At 40.5% G+C, this 21,712-nt stretch overlaps 1 protein-coding gene across 3 annotated transcripts in view; it reads left to right on the top strand.

The window, feature by feature from the left end:
• The window catches only part of tp53i11a (tumor protein p53 inducible protein 11a), a 113,737-nt gene that overhangs the window by 70,971 nt on the left and 21,054 nt on the right, over positions 1-21,712 (top strand). For 2 of the 3 annotated variants that reach the window (XM_060940796.1, XM_060940797.1), the window contains exons 2-3: positions 2,582-2,747; positions 20,301-20,359. In XM_060940796.1, the coding sequence (XP_060796779.1) occupies positions 2,619-2,747; positions 20,301-20,359 (188 nt within the window). In that variant the 5' untranslated portion in view covers positions 2,582-2,618. The remainder of the gene's footprint in view (positions 1-2,581; positions 2,748-20,300; positions 20,360-21,712) is intronic. The other variant, XM_060940798.1, reaches the window with a different exon arrangement.

The raw sequence follows: 21,712 nt of genomic DNA, 5'->3' as shown, positions 1-21,712 counted from the left end.
CTACATTTCACTGAAAATGGTCCAAAGACAGCATATCAAATGTTGAAACTGAAATTTTATTGTTTTTTGAAAAATATAAGCTCATTTTGAATTTGATGTCAGCAACATGTTTCAGAAAAGTTGAGACCGGAGCAACAAAAGACTGAAAAAGTTGTGTAATGCTAAAAAAAAAAAAAACCTTATTAGGTTAATTGTCAACAGGTCAGTAAGATGATTGGGTATAAAAAAAGCATCCCAGAGAGGCGGAGTCTCTCAGAAGTAAAGATGGGGCGGGGTTCATCGCTGTGTGAAAGACTGTGTGGGCAAACAGTGCAACAATTTAAGAATAACGAAACATTCTCAATGTAAAATTGCAAAGAATTTGTGGATCACATCATCTATAGTCCATAATATCATTAAAAGATTCAGAGAATCTGGAGAAATCTCTGTATGCAAGAGACAAGGCTGAAAACTGACACTGGATGCCTGTGATCTTCAGGCCCTCAGGAGACACTGCATTAAAAGCAGACACGTGTCTGTAGTGGAAATCACTGTATGGGCTCAGGAATACTTCAGAAAACCATCGTCTGTGAAAACACTTCATTACTGCATCCACAAATGCAAGTTAAAACCAGATATAAACAATATCCAGAAACCCCGCCCCCTTCTCTGGGCCCGAGCTCTTTTACGATGGACTGAGGCGAAGTGGAAAACTGTCCCGAGGTCTGATGAATCAAAAGTAGAAATTCTTTTTAGAAATCGTGGACACCATGTCCTCCAGGCTAAAGAGGAGAGGGACCATCCGGCTTATCATCAGTGCGCAGTTCAAAAGCAGCATCTGTGATGGTATGAGGGGGCGTTAGTGCACATGACATGGGGAGCTTGTACATCTGGGAAGACGTCATTAATGCTGAATGATAGTAACATGTTTCAGAGCAACATGCTGCCATCCAGACAAAATCTCTCCCCCCCCCCCCCCCCCCCACCCCACCCCTTCCGGGAAGGCCTTCCTTCTTTCAGCAAGATAATGCCAAACTGCTTTCTGCACGTATTAAAACTGCATGGCTCCATAGTAAAAGAGTCTGGGTGCTAAACTGGCCTGCTGCAATCCAGACCGGTCTCCCATTTAAAACATTTGGTGCATTATGAAGAGCAAAATACGACAAAGGAGACCCCGAACTGTTGAGCAACTGAAATTGTATATCAGGCATGAACAGAACAACGTTTCTCTTTCAAATCTACAGCAATTGGTCTCCTCAGTTCCCAACCGTTTACAGAGTGTAGTTAAAAGTAGAGGTGATGCAACACCATGGTAAACACGCCCCTGCCCTAACTTTTCTAAAATGTGTTGCTGGCATCGAATTCAAAATGAGCATACATTTTTCAAAAAAACAAAATTTCTCAGTTTCAACATTTGATGCGTTGTCTTTGTACTATTTTCAATGAAATATAGGGTTTCCATGACTCGCAAATCACTGCTTTCTGTTTTATTGACAGTTTACACAGCAGCCTTACTTTTTTGGAATTGGGGTTGTAAAGCTGAGGACTTCATGATGTAATTTAACACGTTACATTATTTCAATTCCTTGCTTATTATATAAGGAATAGAGTTTCATCCTCTTTTTCCACAGCAATTTGTTGACAATTATATTATTGTTATTAAGGAGCAGTGAGGTTGTCTTTTATATATAATAAAAATAAAAAAAAATTCCTGCTCTCACTTCTTATTATAGCAGGGCGGCACGGTGGTGTAGTGGTTAGCGCTGTCGCCTCACAGCAAGAAGGTCCGGGTTCGAGCCCCGTGGCCGGCGAGGGCCTTTCTGTGTGGAGTTTGCATGTTCTCCCCGTGTCCGTGTGGGTTTCCTCCGGGTGCTCCGGTTTCCCCCACAGTCCAAAGACATGCAGGTTAGGTTAACTGGTGACTCTAAATTGAGCGTAGGTGTGAATGTGAGTGTGAATGGTTGTCTGTGTCTATGTGTCAGCCCTGTGATGACCTGGCGACTTGTCCAGGGTGTACCCCGCCTTTCGCCTGTAGTCAGCTGGGATAGGCTCCAGCTCGCCTGCGACCCTGTAGAACAGGATAAAGCGGCTAGAGATAATGAGATGAGACTTATAGCAGCTATAAACGGTCGTTCCCTCACTATACGCCGCCCCCCCCCCCCCCCCCCCCAAAAAAAATACAGCTGAGAAACCTCAGTGTGTAAAGTCCTATTTTCTGAACATGTCCTAAAACTTGGTTCCAGCTTCATCTCTGACACTGGAGACTCCTTCCTTCCGTCAGTGTTCCATAAATTTAAGTCCATTAATTTAACCCTGTAATATTGCAGTTATAGAAGGTTAATTCACACCTGACCAATCGGAATGCAGAACTGAGCAGCGACGTAGATATTAAATGAGCTTCCTCAGCAAACGTACAAACTAGAAGTTTTGAAAGAGTCAAACTGCGTTTAACTGATTTTGTTCTTTCTTTCTTTCTTTCTTTCTTTCTTTCTTTCTTTCTTTCTTTCGTTCTTTCTTTCGTTCTTTCGTTCTTTCTTTCTTTCTTTCTCTCTCTCTCTCTCTCTCTCTCTCTCTCTCTCTCTCTCTCTCTCTCTCTCGGCAGTAACGCCGAGTGCAGCGTCTACCTCTTCTTCTACACCATGGCCTCCAAACCTCCCCCTCCTCTCATGAAGAAGCACAGTCAGACCGATTTAATTAGCCGCCTCAAGACTCGGAAAATCCTGGGTGTTGGAGGAGAAGATGATGATGGAGAAGTTCACAGATCAAAGGTAAAAAAAAAAATTTATAATAAAATTAAACCAAATAAAATGCACATTTATCTCCGAGCACAGTTTGAGCATAAACAGGGCACCGGATTGTTTATCCTGCACCGAACAAGCAGACATGCAGCACATGGTTCAAAACTCCACCACTGGAAGCAAGATCTTTCATCACAGACACGATTTAGTTCAAGCTTGGAGCATTCAGACAGACTTTAAAGACATGATAAAACATTCCAGGGTAGCAGAAGGTGCTGAGAAAAATACAGCTATAAATAAATAAGCAAGAAAAAAAATCGACATTAGAGACGTGTGAATTGTTAAACAAGGACTTGATCACTTCCTGATTGCTGCACCCAGATTTACTCTCTACAGCCAAAAGTATGTGGACATCTGACCCTCACACCAGATGTGGCTCTTCCACAAACTCTTCTCAAAAATTGTCTTGAATGTCTTTTAGCTTTACAATTTCCCTTCACTGGAACTAAGAGACCCAAACCTGCTCCAGCATGACGGTGCTGCTGTACACAAATCGAGCTCCATGAAGACCTGGAGTGGAAGAACTTGAGTGAGCCCTGACTGACCTCAACCTCACTGAAGACCTTTGGAATGAACTGGAACACCGACTGCACCCCAGACCTCCTCGACATCCCAACGTCAGTCCCTGAACTCGCAAATGAACACTCACCCCTACAGCCACGCCCAAAAATCTAATGGAAAGCCTTCCCAGATGAGAAGAGTGGAATGAATCTGGAATGGGGGTTGTGTGATGGTTAGGTGTCCACATACTTTTGGCTGTGTAATATATTACTGGAAAGGAAAAACCAAAATGCAGTCTTCATACCATGTTCGCTCACTGGGGCTGAAGAACTCTCAACAAAACTGAAAGAACATGCACTTTTTTTCCTTTTTCAGGAAGCTAAGAGCCATTAATGATCCAATCAACCCATAACGCTGGTGTTGAAGAACCGTTTTTCTAAAAGTGTCCCAAATGTTGAACCCCATGACAGGTTCTAGGTGTTGAAAAGAAGATAATGAGAGATAACTTGGACTGGATTTTACACTGCAAGAATAAATAAAGAATTATAAAGACGCTCTTAGAAAAAGGGTTCTTTCAGGGTTGGGAATGTTGACGGTGTGATGGTCAGGGGTGCACATATTATCGTATCATTTCTTTCAGTACGAGCCTCTGGATTTGAAATGTCTGTATATTGAGAGATGCGTTCAATACACTGCCTTATAAAGTCAGATATTCAGCATTAAATGGTGCTTTTATGAATAGAGCAGTGGTGGCTGGTAGTCTTTCAAACAGGGGAGGCTGGTCGGTTACGATATTTCCAGATTTTAAAAGAAAAAACATCAATTTTGCCCATACTCTTGCCTCTGATCTGGCTGATTGTTGGCAGCGTCACAAACTGTGAAATAACAGGTTCTTTTGGCCCATTAGCCTACTGTCCAATATACATGATGGTGGTGTTGGGGGGGAGGGGTATATTTTAACATTTTATATTTTAAAATTGTGGCATGTTGTTTAAAAATTGATCATTATTGAAAGCAGCTCTTTGTCAGGAACCTCAGCAGTAACAGCAGAGTGTTCTGGAATAGGCACAAGCACTGACCTTGGGGAGCCAAACATAGAGCCGGGTGCCACACATTTCATTCAATGACACTTTCCCTATATTTTACTTATTTTGACTGAGAAATGTTTTATTGACAATTTTGATAACCCTTCACTTTTAATCCAGGTCTGTAGTGTGAAATGTTCTCGGCTGTGTTTTTGTTTAAAAATGTTTTCCAAATTGTAGCTGTGTTTAATTTGTATCCAGAAAAATATATATTCCAATATAATATACTCAGCATAAACATTTTAAATAGATTCTATATTTTTGGTCCATCCATGACATATTACTAAAGTAGCCTATTTACTGTTGTTGATGTGGGTCACTTGCTGTTAGCCAATTCACTTTCTCGTACCAGGAGAGCTGAAAGGAACGAGTGTTATTCCCTACCTTTTTCACCAAGTCAATTTGAGGCGTTGGTCTACCCTGCTCTTTAATTTTAATTTTTTCCTCGAAAGGAAGACTGGCAAATGGCTTCACCAAAATTAAATCAGCAATGCTTGGCTTCCGTGCGCAGCTTTCTTGCTAGCTGACTAGCCCCCTCAAGTTCAAGTTTAGTCACTCAAATAAACGAAATTTCTGGAACTAAGAAAGCAAACTTGACAACACTATATTTACAATGGAAATATATACAAACTAAAAAAGCTGGTAGAAACCGTATGTAATGAATGAAATCGAAATGTAAGCTGATCTCTTACAATACACCACAGCACTCGCGAATCTGCATGGGACTGAACTGAAATTCACCGCTGCCTGTCTATATTTGAAACGAGCTGTCAATCAAAGAAAATATCCGGCCGCTTTCACCAATCACCAGTCTCCTCGCGGAAACTGCCATGTCCCTCCCATGTGAGGCTCGGAGTCCGTAGGCGGGCATTTTCGCAGTATTTGTCCAATAACCATCTTGCATTTTGAGATTGAAAAGCGCAGAGCTCCCAAATGCCATTGAAGTGCACTGAGGCTGCATTGCATCGCGCTGTCACGAGGGGGAAAAACTCACGCACACATTAAAGTTATAAGGGAATGATTTCGCACTGTAGTTGGGTTGAGCACATATATTTCTATGATTCTGGATCTGAAATAGCAATGTTATAAGGTCGGCTATAACATAAGCCTAGCGCAATTCATCCTACACGATGTTCGTCATTTTTAGAGGAGGCTGAGCCTCCCTCGTTGTCTTAGAGCAGTCGCCCGTGGAATAGAGGTGTAATAAACATGGCAGTCTCGTGGACTAACTCGAGGAAAACGAGTGATGGCTTCAGCTTGGAGGACTGGAAGTCTTTTAAAGTCTGGTGTTCAGCTTCCCAGTTAATTACAATGCTGCGGGTACCAGTTTTGGATCAAAACATTACGTTGTGCTGAATCTGAAATTCAAATGCTTTTAAAACCTATCCATTTTAATTCATTATGTAAAACACTCAGCTTAATGTGTTTCCATTAACGCCGTCAGGATGAATCACTCCTTTTGCTATTCAACGGCGGAGTGTTCGGTGTTTAAGATCCCAAGTTCTACTTTTAATCACGTAAAATAAGTTGACTGGAAGATGCTTCTTGATGGGTTTTATTTTAAATTTTAATTTATTTTTTTAAGGAATGACTCTCATTGCTTGACGTGCCACTAAAATGGCTCTTAAACTGTTTTATTTGACGTGCTTATATTTTCACATACTTGAAAATATGTGATGTTTTATTGCACTAACAGTGCACTGTGAATTTTCTTCATTTGACAGAATTCAAATAAATGATTTTGAAACAAAATGGCCGCCTGCGCTGCGCTCCCGAACACCCGAGTGAGCCAAGTTCAAGACTCGCAAATGCCTTTTTTTTTTTTTAATTAATGTGTTTATTAACTTAAATTAATAAGAGGCTCTGTTTTGTCAGTCATGTCCGAGTCCTCTGGCTTTAAAGCACATTTTATCGAAGTGCTCTAGTTTTAATGGCATCAGACAGCACTGTTTTCACTGAGGTCCTTTAGGAAGGTATTTGAAACAGTGTCCCCGAAAAAGATTTTTAGACACTTTTATCCCCAATTAATTTGAAATCGCATGGATTGGTTTCTGAACCTATTATTTTCACTGTTTTAAAATGTTTTTTATTCATTTCTGTGTTTAGCCCTTACTTGCAGACGGACAGACAGACATGGCCTTAAAAATTGAATACCTCGTGCCAATACTTTAATCCTTATTGGAAATACAGAGGAGATTGTGTGCAGTCCGTATCAAACAATATTAAAAATGTGCACAAATACACAGCTGTTCGTTTAAAAAATTTTTTTTTCCAAATCTTAGATATTTTTCCAGTAATAAAGGGCATCAGGAAGTGCACTCATCACATCCCGTATTTAGGGCACAAAATTAATTTGGGATTTGCTGGAACTAGATGGCAGGTTTGAATTGGATCAGTGGGATCAAATCTGATCAAAATAAAACAACTTTTTGGCGTAAATCTGACACTTCAGTTAAATTTGTGTTTAAAATTATATTTGTTAAATCCACAAAAAAAACCCTTTTTTTTTTGGACTGTGAGAGAAACTTTGGACTCGACACTCGATGAATCGGTGCGACTCTTTGGCGACCACCAGTTGTTCATTCGTTTTAGCTCCGCCCACCGGTCCTGACACGGAACAGAGTACACAGTGGTTAGTTTGGAGGTGATGATAGGAACACCGTGGAGGATGATGGGTAATTCAGTGATGGAAGAATTTATTTTCCCCCCCAGCTTTATTAGACGCGATCAGTGCGTCTGTCTCTGTGGCCGGTGAGAGACCCTGTGGCTGACACGGCAGGAACATCAACATGAAACGCGGGTCGTATTCGGAAGCAGCTGCTCTCCAACCTTTGTGTTGTGCATCATCTTCCTTCTCCTCGGGGCTCCAGGCGGCTTGAATGAAAGAGATCACCCGTTAAAGCTCGTCTCACTCGTCCCCTTGCTATTGAACAGCGATGCTGACCTCATGACTGGATATAAATACAGCTACAGAGAGCATTCACTACCTTTTAATAACATGAAGGAAGAAGAGCTAGCTCGCTCTCTCTCGCTCTCTCTGTCTCTCTCTCTCTCTCTCTCTCTCTCTCTGGTGTGTGAATTATTCCTGATATACTACTGGAAATCAGCTTCAACAATGGCAGGAAATTTATGTGGTTTGTGTTAGTTTTAATAGCAGTGTTTTTATGTACTTCCTGTCAATCTTTGTTTTTGGCTTTAATGTGCTTCGAACATGTAATCTTCATGGTTAAAAAAAAAACTTTTCGCTTGACCCGAGGTAAGGCCGAGAGAATGACCCTGATGGACCCTGAATTTGTTTTCAGTTTTACACTCAAGCTTTCCAGTGATGGTCTGGCTAACTACAGAGGGTCTGGACAATTTATAAGCTTTGAAGATTCGTCAGTGTTTCCGAATACTCGTTCTCAAAACCGCCGTTAAAAGAACATTTGTTACTGCAGTTAAAAATGTGTCCAGTAGGTGGCAGCGCTTGATGCAAATTAGCCATGCGGTGAAGAGTCGGTTTTAAAAATGTCGTCTTTATTCCCACACAAAGTCAAATTCAGAGTTTGAACAAATAACGTGAGATGCTGCATCTGACTGAGATATAAACCACGGAAATTATACCTTCTAGAACTAGACATGTTAAATAGTTTACTGTCTAAATTGTATTTTAATACGAGAACAGGAACATGTTCTGTTTAGTTGGTAAAGTTTGGCTCTTTGAGTCTGCCATTACACGAATGCGTTTCTGGGAGGTTATGGCTAATTAGAAGGAAGTGACTTGTGCAATGCTTGCAAGTTGGTGGCATTTCTGGCTTTGTCTGCTTTGCAAAGTGTAGCATTTTTTTTTTTTTAAATTTCGAAACAAAACTGAAACCAAAGCATGCCTCCTAAGAGGTGTGTCGTTCAAGTGGAGCAGATTTATTTTAAAGAAAAAACAAAACCCCAAATTTTGATCCCTTATAATCCAAAGTTGGCAGGACACCTTGCGGAATAAATAGGTTCGATTTGTACGGGCAAAGAGAGGTAACTTCAAGCCGACAGGATGGTTTGGTGTCTCCTCCGTGCATAAATTTGTGAGGCAGATTCACAAACGGGTCAGCCAAGATCGGATGGACCTTATAGGTTCCAAAATAACAAAAAACCCAAGGTTACCCAAAATGGTCAAAACTGTGATATTATGGGCTTGAACATATTGGGGTCCCATACCTAAAATTTCATGTAGCATTCTCTTTCCGTTTTGAAAATGTACCTCATTTTATACATGCCCCATTCTGCTAGGTTGTTGACGTTACGGACACTACATTAAAAGATATAACGGGATAGATCCACTTAAAACACCTCAAAAGCAAATGTTGATGGGGCAACGAACCGTTATGCCATAAAGTGCCCTGTCGAATGTTACAACTGAGTATAGTTACATATATTTGCTGGGTCTTCTAGTTATGTGACACGTTATCAGGGACCCCGATATTAGACAGAGAAACACAAAATTTCACAACACTTTATTAAAGCTCCAATTATTGGGCTCACAAAACATCATTTTATGCATAGTATCGGCTTATTATACTAGTTCCTTAATTAATTGACAGTTGGTTGTCCTTTCCATCAAAGATTACATAGCTTATATACTTGTTGAACAACGTTACACATAACGTTACGGACACTACACAATGTGTCTTGGGTTATTCCCAAAGTCACAACATGGGACGTGTTTCAGAGAAATGTTTTTAGTACAATTAGTCATGACACACTGTATCTACTACACATTACACCTTAACGAATTATTAAAAAAACAAGGGTGACTACTCGAACATTGCATCATGCAGCAGAGCGAAACCTACCGGGTAATACTAGTATATTAATATCAACACAGGATCAACACCACATGTTATACATACTTAAACACGCTTTTGGAAAATACTAGTAATTGTAATACCTCTCTAGAGAGGTCACTTATGTGAGCAGCCACCTCTTATGAAAGGCCACATTTGGCTGTCTCATGGATGCATTTGGACCTCTCGTGAACAGCCACCTCATTTATAAGGCCACTTTTGGCCGGCAATAGGGGAGGCCACTCAAACGAGGTTCAACTGTACATAAATAGCCGTCTCAAAAACAAAAATGTTAAAAAGCACATTATGTAAAAAAAATGGGTGGCACGGTGGTGTAGTGGTTAGCGCTGTCGCCTCACAGCAAGAAGGTCCGGGTTCGAGCCCCGTGGCCGGCGAGGGCCTTTCTGTGTGGAGTTTGCATGTTCTCCCCGTGTCCGCGTGGGTTTCCTCCGGGTGCTCCGGTTTCCCCCACAGTCCAAAGACATGCAGGTTAGGTTAACTGGTGACTCTAAATTGAGCGTAGGTGTGAATGTGAGTGTGAATGGTTGTCTGTGTCTATGTGTCAGCCCTGTGATGACCTGGCGACTTGTCCAGGGTGTACCCCGCCTTTCACCCGTAGTCAGCTGGGATAGGCTCCAGCTCGCCTGCGACCCTGTAGAACAGGATAAAGCGGCTACAGATAATGAGATGAGATGTAAAAAAATGTTATTAACAAGCCAGGGCTGTATCTTGAATGGTCAAAATACATTTTGGTAATATCTTGATTTTAATAATTTAATGTTCAAATAGTTGGCCTGTGGGGTCTTAATTCAATCAATTACAACTTTGAGAGAAGAATGATTAATTTGCGTCATTCTCACATGAAGGTTTCATTTAAATTTGTCAAGAAGTCTCAATTAACTGGCTTTACCAAAATATCAATTTGGCGTTACGGACACTACACCCGTTACGGACACTACATATTGCAAATATATCTATTAATATAACAACTAAAGACGTATGAATATGTAACTAGAGCCCTACATGAGGCCAACAGGACCAATGCATGTCATAATCACCAAAAATGGTAAAAAATTCTGCAGCATTCTGTTACAGCAAGACCGTTACGGACACTCCAGAAAACAACGGAAATGACACGCAAAATCTTTGGCATGTGAATTTTGCAAACATGTGCCCCCAGCAACAAGGTTTTTCTATCAAATCATATCACATACTACATAAAATGTCTGTATTTAATTTAAAGTGTTTATTAAAATGCATTAAATAAGATTTCTCAGGTCATTTTCAACTTTGCAGTGACGAAGAAAACAAATTAGGTTCAGCACCCCCCCATTGACAAAACTATTGTGAAAGATTTCATTTTTATCGGAATTCCGTGATTCAGCTGTCAATTTGTTCCTCAAAAATCTGCTGATTTACCAAAACAGTTAGTGTTTGACAAATTATTGCCAAGTTTAAGCAGCAATGATGCATTCTGGGGTATTAAATCAAATGAACACGCGTTACATGGTGAAAATGTGCAATATGAAGAGTTTGTCTGATTAAAAAAAAAAACTGAAACATGGATTCAGTGGTGGTAAATTATGATCTGGCTTTGAAACGTCATACATTGGCAATGATAGTCTACCATTACAACATAAATAGTTTAATAAACATAAATAGAAGGCTGTTACATAGTGTTACATGATCTCAAACAAGTAGGTACATCTGATTGTGGCTGACCCGAAAGGATTTGATTTGAGCGACGTCTGGGACGCGGAGCAGTTCCTGCGATCTGGAAACAAAAGTCAGAAGCGCCGTCTCAAAGAGCTCACCGCCGTACAGGAAGTGTCCAGCTTGTCTTTAGCCCGTTGCTTGAATTGATTATTGATCTGACGCAGGACAACTAATGTTCTAAGGTCATTTCTATGTGGCCAAATATAATACTTGGATAGACGACAGACCTGATCAGACTGATCTAAAAGCAAACCAAAACACGCTGACTCTGAGTCACTACTACTACTTCGTCCTTGTTGTTGTAAAGTTGTGTAGAGAGCTTTACAAAAGAAGGCAGCGGCGCAGATGATGTCACACATGCAGCACCACTGACCAATAAATTGCTGCGATCTAATGGCAGACAAGCTTGGTGGTTGTTTTTTTTTTGTTTTTTTTTTATTTATTTATTTAGGAACGCAAAAAATGTCTTCTTCGAACGGGGTGTGTTTAATTTATCTCTGAATTTGACAACCTATTTGAACATATCACACACAACCTGGGATTTTATGATGTCATTTTCGTAAGACTAGCACTTCAACCCTGTTGTCTGAAGATGGTGAGTTTGAATCCTGGCAGTGCTGCAGCCTGGGAGCGAAGATGGCAGTACTGTCGGTGTTCTGTCTGGGTGGGAGGGGTATACCTGGTCTCTCCAGTCAATCAGTGTCACCAGCCAATCGTACGCATCTGTGAGCTCCTGTATGAGGAAGAGGGTAGATAGTGCTTTCCTTCAAGTGTGTTACGTTGCCCTGTGATGCAGCATGAGCAGCAGTTTGAAGATGCGCACTGTGCTGACTTTGCAGGTCTCAAATGAAGCACGCATTCGTGTTCACCCAACTCACGGAGAGTGTGGGAGTCGTAGCTGATTAGGTTGGAAAAATACTGTAACAGGAACAAAATAAAAAAAGGGGTTGTCGGTGTTCAAGCTCGACTGCAGTGCCCATTTACTTTTTACTTTTTTTTAATATAAAAAGCTCCCTGGCCATAGCTGATGAGCTACTGCTGTCACGCGGCGTCCTTCCGTCCGTCCAGAGTTCACAAAAATCTCTCCTGTTCTCCAGCTTTTCAAAGGATTTTGATTTGTATTGTTTTGATCAATTTATTCTTCTAATTGTTCTCTTGAAGATCAGCTTTGCGAATTATAAACGAGTCTGGTTTCTGACGGTACAGCCGTGTGAGCTGCTGCACCACTGACGCTCTGGTCATCTCATCTCATCTGTAGCCGCTTTATCCTGTTCTACAGGGTCACAGGCAAGCTGGAGCCTATCCCAGCTGACTACGGGCGAAAGGCGGGGTACACCCTGGACAAGTCGCCAGGTCATCACAGGGCTGACACATAGACACAGACAACCATTCACACTCACACCTACGCTCAATTTAGAGTCACCAGTTAACCTAACCTGCATGTCTTTGGACTGTGGGGGAAACCGGAGCACCCGGAGGAAACCCACGCGGACACGGGGAGAACATGCAAACTCCGCACAGAAAGGCCCTCGCCGGCCACGGGGCTCGAACCCAGACCTTCTTGCTGTGAGGCGACAGCGCTAACCACTACACCACCGTGCCGCCCCGCTCTGGTTATGTTTTACATTATTTTAAAGCAGGAATACAGAATGCTCCTTCCCAAGTGCAGGACGAACAGACTTAAAAACTCCTTTGTCCCTCACGCCATCAGACTGTACAACTCCTCTCTGGGGGGGAGGAGGGGGAACAGGAGGACAGAGGACGGGAAGGAGCAGCAGCCTAGCCTGACAAAAACCAATACCGGACAATGTGCAATATAAAGTGCAATATCTCTCCTGCTGCCCCCCCTCCTGTCTTCCCCATATCTTTATTCTTTTTATATTTGTATATGTGAATACTTATTTTAATTTATCTAGAAGTTTTCTCTATTTCTTTTCTCTGTTTATCTGTAATGATGCTGCTGGAATCTTAATTTCCCTGATGGAACCCTCCCAAAGGGATCAATAAAGTTCTATCTAATCTAATTTGCTTTTATTAAAAAAAAGAAAAAAAAGAAATGGATTTTGGTGTTTAGATTAGTCTTCGGTCAGACTGCTCAAGAAAAGGAAGGGGGGGGACGACTCCCCCCCCCCCCCCCCTTTCTGGTACTTGCTGGATAAACTATGGAGAGATTTGGAAGAAAGTTGCGTGGCGTTGTCGTGATGATAGGACTTTAACAGCAAGCTGTGTCTAAATTTAACTTTTCTCTAAAGCTCTATCAACACTCTCACCCACAGGACGAGCACTAGGGAGCGTTCACATTCACCGTCCCGAAATATCCCACCACAACACCCGGGCCGAGGTGATGAAGGAATCCTTTATTTCTTTCCATCGTAAACTGCCTGAGCCTCCGTTTAGTAAAGCAGCACCATGTTTTTCCAGGACACCACTACTTTTCTCTTTTTTTGAAGCACTCTCCCTCACTGTTTTCAAAAAATTTTGAACCCTACTCAGATTTTCCTGGCTACAGTTTCACTAAAACCCCTTCAATCCTTGTGTACTACTTGCTCTCCTCCAATCAGCCCTTCCTAATTTCTCCACTTCTGCCAAAATCATCTTTACGCAAGAGCATTTAGCCAGCGTTTCAAAAACGTTCTCTCTCACTCACTCACACACACACACACACACACACACACACACACACACACACCCCAAAGCTTTTATCTGAGCTTGACAGAGCGAGACGCAAACCGTTCCTTCACTTTTATTGTTCTTGGAGAAATGGCGAGTCCACAACGACGTTTAATGATGCTTTAATACATCACTGAAATTAATTAGAGCTTTTAAAGCAACTCTCGCTTCCATCTTCAGAGAGCTAATCAGAAAATAATAGCTAGAACTTGCGTCAGGATTATCTTTTAATCTGTTATGGAACACATCCAAGGCATAGAATTAAATTTGAAGAACTGGTTACGAACAGAGTGTTTGTTTTGGTCCATTTAGTCGAGGCTTTATTCATTTATCTTTAATTTCTTCACCACACTGATGCCTGACGCCAAGATTGAACCAACATGTGCATGAGATATTTCGGCGCGCACCAACCATTTACTTGTATCGCATTTGTTTGAGGAATTGAAACCTAATTACGGTAAATGATGTGTGCATCTTTGAAAGGAACGTAAACACTCCACCAAGTATCTGGAGTCTTTTTAATGAGGGGAAATAAAGTTAATTTTGTCAGAAAAGAGGTCAGAATTGGGACTAGGGATGAGCGATATGACCAAAATCATATATCGCGATATTTCAGGACATTTCTATGATGCATGATATCGGTTTTCGAACAAACTGCCAGAAAAAATAGTCTCATTGCATTTTAAAAAGAAACCTTTATAAAATGAATTCAAAACAGGTGTTTATTTTTAAAAAAATATTTTAAATAAAGTCTGCTTCCAGAGTTTCTAGTTTAAAAAAAAAAAAATCAGGATCCCCATGATATCTCAGTGTATCGCAATTTGTCACGATATAAGCATCGTCATATCTTCCAGTGCCAATTCAAACACTGCTGAATTCTGGACTGTGATTGGTCCGAAGGTGGTGTTTCGTTCCCTGCTGTATCACAGGTTTATATACATTTAACACGCACATTCTAATACAGGATTGTTTCCATAGTAACAGCTCGTTCACACAGTCTCATGTAGCAGACGCTTTTTGGGCTTATTAACATCAAAAGAAAGTGATGAGCTGAAATGATAATGGGAACTTGCTTGTTTCACGGATGTCCCACAACTTTTAAATGTGGATAAAAAATGCATCAGTTCATTCTTTAAGAAGGCTTTCCCCAGGGGAGAAACATCAGAGCGGCGCTACTGAAGCAGAGCCTGGCCCAGAGAGCCCTGAAGGCTGCTCGGGGGGGTCCAGGAACATGTTCCCCTGGAAAATTTTGAAATTGGAGACTGCAAATGGTGCATTCTGGTGGCATCGAGGGCTGATTTACGGACGGTTCAGCTTGGAAATTTGCTCGGCGGTTTGTTTATTTATTTACTTATTACCTTGCCAAATATTTAAGGGGACAAATTTAAAGGCCAAAATTAGATTTTAAATGAAAACACTTAGGCGCTGTTTACACATGCCCGGGTATTTTTAAAAACGCATATTTTCTAAACTCCGTTTTCCAAAATAACTTCTTGCACACAGCGGGGTTTGTTTGTTTTTTTTTTTAAACTACATTTATATTGATCCGCATAAATACGCTGTCAAGAGCTGTTAAACTACGCCAGAGTGTGCAGGCAACTTTTTTGACGACATTGACAAAAGCGCGCATGTGAGTACACTCACCCTGTATGTACGGACGTACCAACTCTGCGAGTGACAGGAGTGAGGATCGCGACATTCTGAAATTTTCCTGCCATTCCTCCGGGACGACAACGCCATTCTCGAAATTCTCCCACCAGATAGCAGTCCGTCCAGGTCGAACCCAAAATCGCCGACGCTGGCGGTGGTACGGTCGGGCTCTTTTGGTCACCAGAAGCTCCGCAATTGCTGCCCTCCGAGCCCTAATGCGTCTCTGCTGGTCAATGAGCTTTATGAGCTTTATTCTCAAAAGCAAACAGGCGAATATAGCTCTTAACAGAAACGCTGCTACTCTGAGTGTTTCCATGCTTGTCATATGTACAATGGTCGCTCTTTTGTGGCGCGAAGATTGCCTAAAACTCCGTTTTGGTCTCTTTACACACAAACGCAAAACGGAGTTTTCAAAAAATCTCCACTTTTGCCGGGGTTTTTAGAAAGAATCGTTTTCAGAGGAAAAAACTCTTTGTGCATAAACGAAAGGCACAAACGAAGGCAAAGGTCTGCGTTTTTAAAAATACCCAGGTATGTGTAAACGGCGCCTTAGTAGCGTGCCTCTTCATTTTCCAATTCCAGGATTCCAGGAACAGAATAGAGGTCAAATCATGCAACAGCGCCATCTAGCAACCAGCACAGAGAATGCGGTTTTATGTCTGATTGTGAACAGCAATCAGTGCACGCACCGAAACCCTTTATTTTCACTTCTGAGTTGAGTTCCAGGATCGTCAAGACCTATATATTACAACATCGTCCTCTTTCTATAGTTATTAGTCATTTTCAGAGGGAATAGGAGATATTGAGATGCAGAAAGTACTCTGCATTGTTAACTTTATGATATTGATTGATTTTTTTTTTGGGGGGGTGCACAAGTGACAGCGTGGTGCCGACGTCTCTCAGCCCGGTGGAGCACCGCTAGGGTGCATCAGTTGCCCTCACTTTCATAAAATCCGATGCATTTTTGTTTGGGTGTTCCTTTTCACCAATAAAGACATCCTGTAAAATTTTTGGACCATATTCAAAAGTCTAATGGTGGCACCATGAGGTTCATTTTTTTTGCCAAAAAATGCTTATTTTATGTTTTCGCGTAAGGTTTGAATCACAATGTTGGACTCCATTTATTGATTTCCTGTGAGCCAGAGATCATGTTAAGAACCTTTGCAAGGGATTGAGAAGCATTAATGTGATTCATAATACATTTGTATTGTTTAAAAGTAGTTGAACAATGATTCAGTGAGCAGCTAAAACTCAAACTGTGCTTGATAATATATTTAGAATATGGACTAAAAATGTATATCTAAGATATTTGGTATACTCTATAAGGCGCCATAATGTTTCATGAAAAGTGATCGAAATTTTGTCATAAAAGTCATAAAATAGCAGCTTTTTCCATAACTTTGAGCTCCTGGTGCCACCATTAAACTTTTGAATTTTGTCAAAATATTTCACCCAGTGTGTTTTCTTACCAAAAGGAACATAAAAACAAAAATGCATCATGATCGGAGGAACTTTTCATTTTTAGGGGGCAACTCATGCACCCTAAGCACAGCGTATCTGCGCTTTAATACATTGTCATTATTGACAAATTGCTGTGATAGAAAAATAATCAGCTTCAGAGTTGGGAGCTGTCGCACCAGTCACTCGGCTTCATCGCACCACCTTACTGTTGATTTATTTTCCTCTTACAGTGTGACATGGAGTGTTTTTACTTGTATAATACGGTCAGATGATTAGGTTGCACGTATAAGAGTACTGTTTCTGGACAAACGCACAAGACCAGTTTGAAGTGTGTGTGTGTGTGTTGGTCTTGTGCTGTGTTGTCATCTTTTTTCCTAAAGGCGTTGCATTTCAGCAGCATCTCTCAATCTAGGCAGAGTTCCAAATACATAACGGGGCTTTTTATCCTTTTTTCACTTCCATCCCATCTTGACAAACAAATAAAACAAGATGGTTCTGTTCTTGGACTGGTTTTTAGCCTGACGTCAGCATGCTATCAGTCAATCTGTACTGTTTTGAAGTTTCGAAGCCCACTGAGGAGTGACACACTTCTTCTGTGTGTTTGGATTGTCTTCGTCTTGTGACAGGCTGCTGGAGAATATCTGACATTTTCTTCATCTTTTTTTTTGTGAAAATGCCAGAAATACCAGAAAAGCTTCAGAAAGTCTGTCAGAGTTTAGAAGCTGCCCAGCCCCTCCCCGCTTGTCCCCTTCCCACTCGGAGAAATCAACAGTACTTTGTGTTTGTGCTCGTGTCCCAGTTCGCAAAGATGTTGTACATCTGTTCCATCTCTGTGCCGGTGATTTTATTCTTAATCGGTTTCATTTCCACACAAATATTTATCTGAATGTCAAGATATCATCTCACAATTCTTCAACACGCAATATCCTTCACCTCGAGGCGGCACGGAACCACGTTTTCATTTGCGAGAACGATACTGAAACCTTGAGCAGAGGGTTTTCATTTTTTTTTTTTTTAAATTAAACCTAAAGTGTTTTAAAAATGCTGGAAAATACACAGCTAAAAACACAGGTTTGCACAAAATTAAGTTTTTTTTCTTTTAAATTCAGTTGCACTGTTTCACATGACTTGCATAACAAAAAAAATTTTTAAAGTATAAATATAATGCAAAATAAATTCTAACAAACAAGAACGAGCAAGTCTTTATATGTAAATATTTTTCAAAAAATTAAATTTTACTAAATTACCCCCCCAAAAAAATCTAATTTCAGTCTTTTCCATTTGTTAGAGGAGCAGATTGATGGATTTTATTTATTTATATATATTTATTTTCCCCCTAGTTTAACAAAAAAAAAATTTAATTGCATGCTGTTATCTGTCTGATACAGATCCTGGGTATCGGGTTGCTACCTTCTCTGATATCATGATGTACAGGTTTGTGAACAAACTGGGATAAAAATTTCATTTAAAAAAAAGTTTAATGATACAGTGGTGATTGAAAGTTTGTGAACCCTTTAGAATTTTCTATATTTCTGCATAAATATGACCTAAAACATCATCAGATTTTCACACAAGTCCTAAAAGTAGATAAAGAGAACCCAGCTAAACAAATGAGACAAAAATATTATACTTGGTCATTTATTTATTGAGGAAAATGATCCAAGGTTACATTTCTGTGAGTGGCAAAAGTATGTGAACCTCTAGGATTAGCAGTTAATTTGAAGGTGAAATTAGAGTCAGGTGATTTCAATCAATGGGATGACAATCAGGTGTGAGTGGGCACCCTGTTTTATTTAAAGAACAGGGATCTATCAAAGTCTGATCTTCACAACACATGTTTGTGGAAGTGTATCATGGCACAAACAAAGGAGATTTCTGAGGACCTCAGAAAAAGCATTGTTGATGCTCATCAGACTGGAAAAGGTTACAAAACCATCTCTAAAGAGTTTGGACTCCACCAATCCACAGTCAGACAGATTGTGTACAAATGGAGGAAATGCAAGACCATTGTTACCCTCCCCAGGAGTGGTCAACCAACAAAGATCACTCCAAGAGCAAGGCGTGTAATAGTCGGTGAGGTCACAAAGGACCTTAGGGTAACTTCTAAACAACTGAAGGCCTCTCTCACATTGGCTAATGTTCATGAGTCCACCATCAGGAGAACACTGAACAACAATGGTGTGCATGGCAGGGTTGCAAGGAGAAAGCCACTGCTCTCCAAAAAGAACATTGCTGCTCGTCTGCAGTTTGCTAAAGATCACGTGGATGAGCCAGAAAGCTGTTGGAAAAAATGTTTTGTGGATGGATGAGACCAAAATAGAACTTTTTGGTTTAAATGAGAAGCGTTATGATTGGAGAAAGGAAAACACTGCATTCCAGCATAAGAACCTTATCCCGTCTGTGAAACATGGTGGTGGTTTGGACCTGTTTTGCTGCATCTGGGCCAGGACGGCTTGCCATCATTGATGGAACAATGAATTCTGAATTATACCAGTGAATTCTAAAGGAAAATGTCAGGACATCTGTCCATGAACTGAATCTCAAGAGAAGGTGGGTCATGCAGCAAGACAACGACCCTAAGCACACAAGTCGTTCTACCAAAGAATGGTTAAAGAAGAATAAAGTCAATGTTTTGGAATGGCCAAGTCAAAGTCCTGACCTTAATCCAATGGAAATGTTGTGGAAGGACCTGAAGCGAGCAGTTCATGTGAGGAAACCCACCAACATCCCAGAGTTGAAGCTGTTCTGTACGGAGGAATGGGCTAAAATTCCTCCAAGCCGGTGTGCAGGACTGATCAACAGTTACCGCAAACGTTTAGTCGCAGTTGTTGCTGCACAAGCGGGTCACACCAGATACTGAAAGCAAAGGTTCGCATACTTTTGCCACTCAGAGATATGTAATATTGGATCATTTTCCTCAATAAATAAATGATCAAGTATAATATTTTTGTCTCATTTGTTTAACTGGGTTCTCTTTATCTACTTTTAGGACTTGTGTGAAAATCTGATGTTTTAGGTCATATTTATGCAGAAATATAGAAAATTCTAAAGGGTTCACAAACTTTCAAGCAACACTGTACACTATCTGTTTTTAAAAAAAAATACAGATTAAAGAAAAGTACACGTGAAAAATTACAAAAAGATAGGAAAACTTGAACACCACATCAGCTGCTTCCAGTCAGTGTGTAGTAATAAATCAAAATGGTATCGCGATATCCACGATATTTCAGGAAAGCATATCTTGACCGAAGTTATGACGATATTGGTTTTAAATAGTCACATCGTTCGTCTCAGATCTGACTAAGAAAAGTTCCTGACTCTGATGGTTTAGTGTTTTTGTCAACTTGTCTCGCACGTCACACCCAGGAGGTGGAGTTCTGTGGGCGTGGCTAAATGTAAATCGGCTGTACAGTGAACGTGCGAGAATTCATCGACTTACGCATTTGAATAATGACGAGGAAAATCAGCCAGACATTTGTGAATATGGAGGAAATTTAAAAAATGAGTTTTTGTGTAAAAATGTAAAAGATTCACGTTTTTAGTAAATTTGAAATAAATGAGTGTAAATAAATATAAGAAACTCTTGCTGATGAAATGACCTCATTATCTCTTTGTTTTATTTTCAGATCAGTCAGATGTTGGGGAATGAAATAAAGTTTGCAGTACGAGAACCCACAGGCCTCAGGTAAATTGAAACTAATGACTTGAAATGTCTTTTAAAATCATGACCATCTTTGCATGCGTGCTTGATACATATTCCAGTCCTCAATATATATTTTATCAAGAGTTAGGACATTCTGTGGGAAGTGAGGACTTTTTTTTTTTTTTTTGGGTCCTCACTTCTTCAGAGGACTGTTTTGAGGGTTAAAGGAGAACTGAAGGCTATTAATTTTTTTAAATAAAATTCTACTTCTCATTTTATTAAATATCGGAATGCATGTTTGATCACACTTTTGTCGCTGCTATAGCAAGTTATGAGTGTTTGAAATATGCTCTGTAATATATCAGTCCATATGTCAAAGCGATGGCCGGAAACGAGATTCGTTGAGACCTGTGCAAGACATCGTAGGACGGAAGTAAAACGTACGGCGGAAATCAAAGTGACCAACATCTGCCAACGTTCCCCGTGTCCGAAATCGCTCACTCGTTCACTACTCCTTACTCCCTATATAGGGAATTACTATATAGAGGACTATATATTGAGCTCATTGGTAAAATGAAAAAAACACTTCGGACACTAGTCCGTCGCGCTGGTATTTACGTCATTACTGTCGCACAAATAAAACGTGCCAGATCAGTCGGCTGGTGGGGTTTCAAAATAATAAATACATCCATGTATTTTTGTGATAAATCCATATTATACTGAGCGCATTTCCCACATTAATCAATACAAAGTACCTGCAGCTTTCAGGGTTTTTTTTGTTTTGTTTTGTTTTTAAAATCAAGGCTGAATAGTTCTTTGCTGCTGCCTTTTATTAAATCAAATTTGAGACTTTTAATTTGATTTCTTTCAGCGTGACTGCAAAAAAAGACACGCGCGCCCTCTTTCGAATGCTGATGTAATCAAGCCGGAAGTTTTGTTTGTTCTGATAGCAAATCAGGAAAGTTTGAAAGAAGTCGGCAGTAATCGTCATTTAAACTCGTTTTTGTGCAATATTTCGTTTGGAAAACAGTTTTCAAAATGGCGGCACTGACACCTGGCTGACGCTTCACGTTTCGAAGTCTCGCACAAGTCTCGTGAAGATCGCGTGGATAAGCGACGCCTGCCGTGGACCAAACGAACTAAATTCAACACGGCTAAAAACCGAATAGGCCGATAAGTATAATATTTAATCACAATTAGTTGCCAATACGAGTCACGATATAAGGTTACTAAAACCCAAAACGTAATTGAATAACACGTTAATTAAGAAATAAAGCAAGTTTAAAAATGACTTCAGTTCTCCTTTCAGACTGCGTTTTAGGGTTCAGGTTAGAATGAGGCTTAGGGTGCATCAGTTGCCCCCTAAAACTGAAAAGTTCCTCCGATCATGATGCA

Source organism: Neoarius graeffei, chromosome 15 (assembly GCF_027579695.1).
Source record: "Neoarius graeffei isolate fNeoGra1 chromosome 15, fNeoGra1.pri, whole genome shotgun sequence".
In the NCBI taxonomy this organism is placed as follows: Eukaryota; Metazoa; Chordata; class Actinopteri; order Siluriformes; family Ariidae; genus Neoarius; species Neoarius graeffei.
This window is presented reverse-complemented; position numbering and strand designations above follow the sequence as displayed.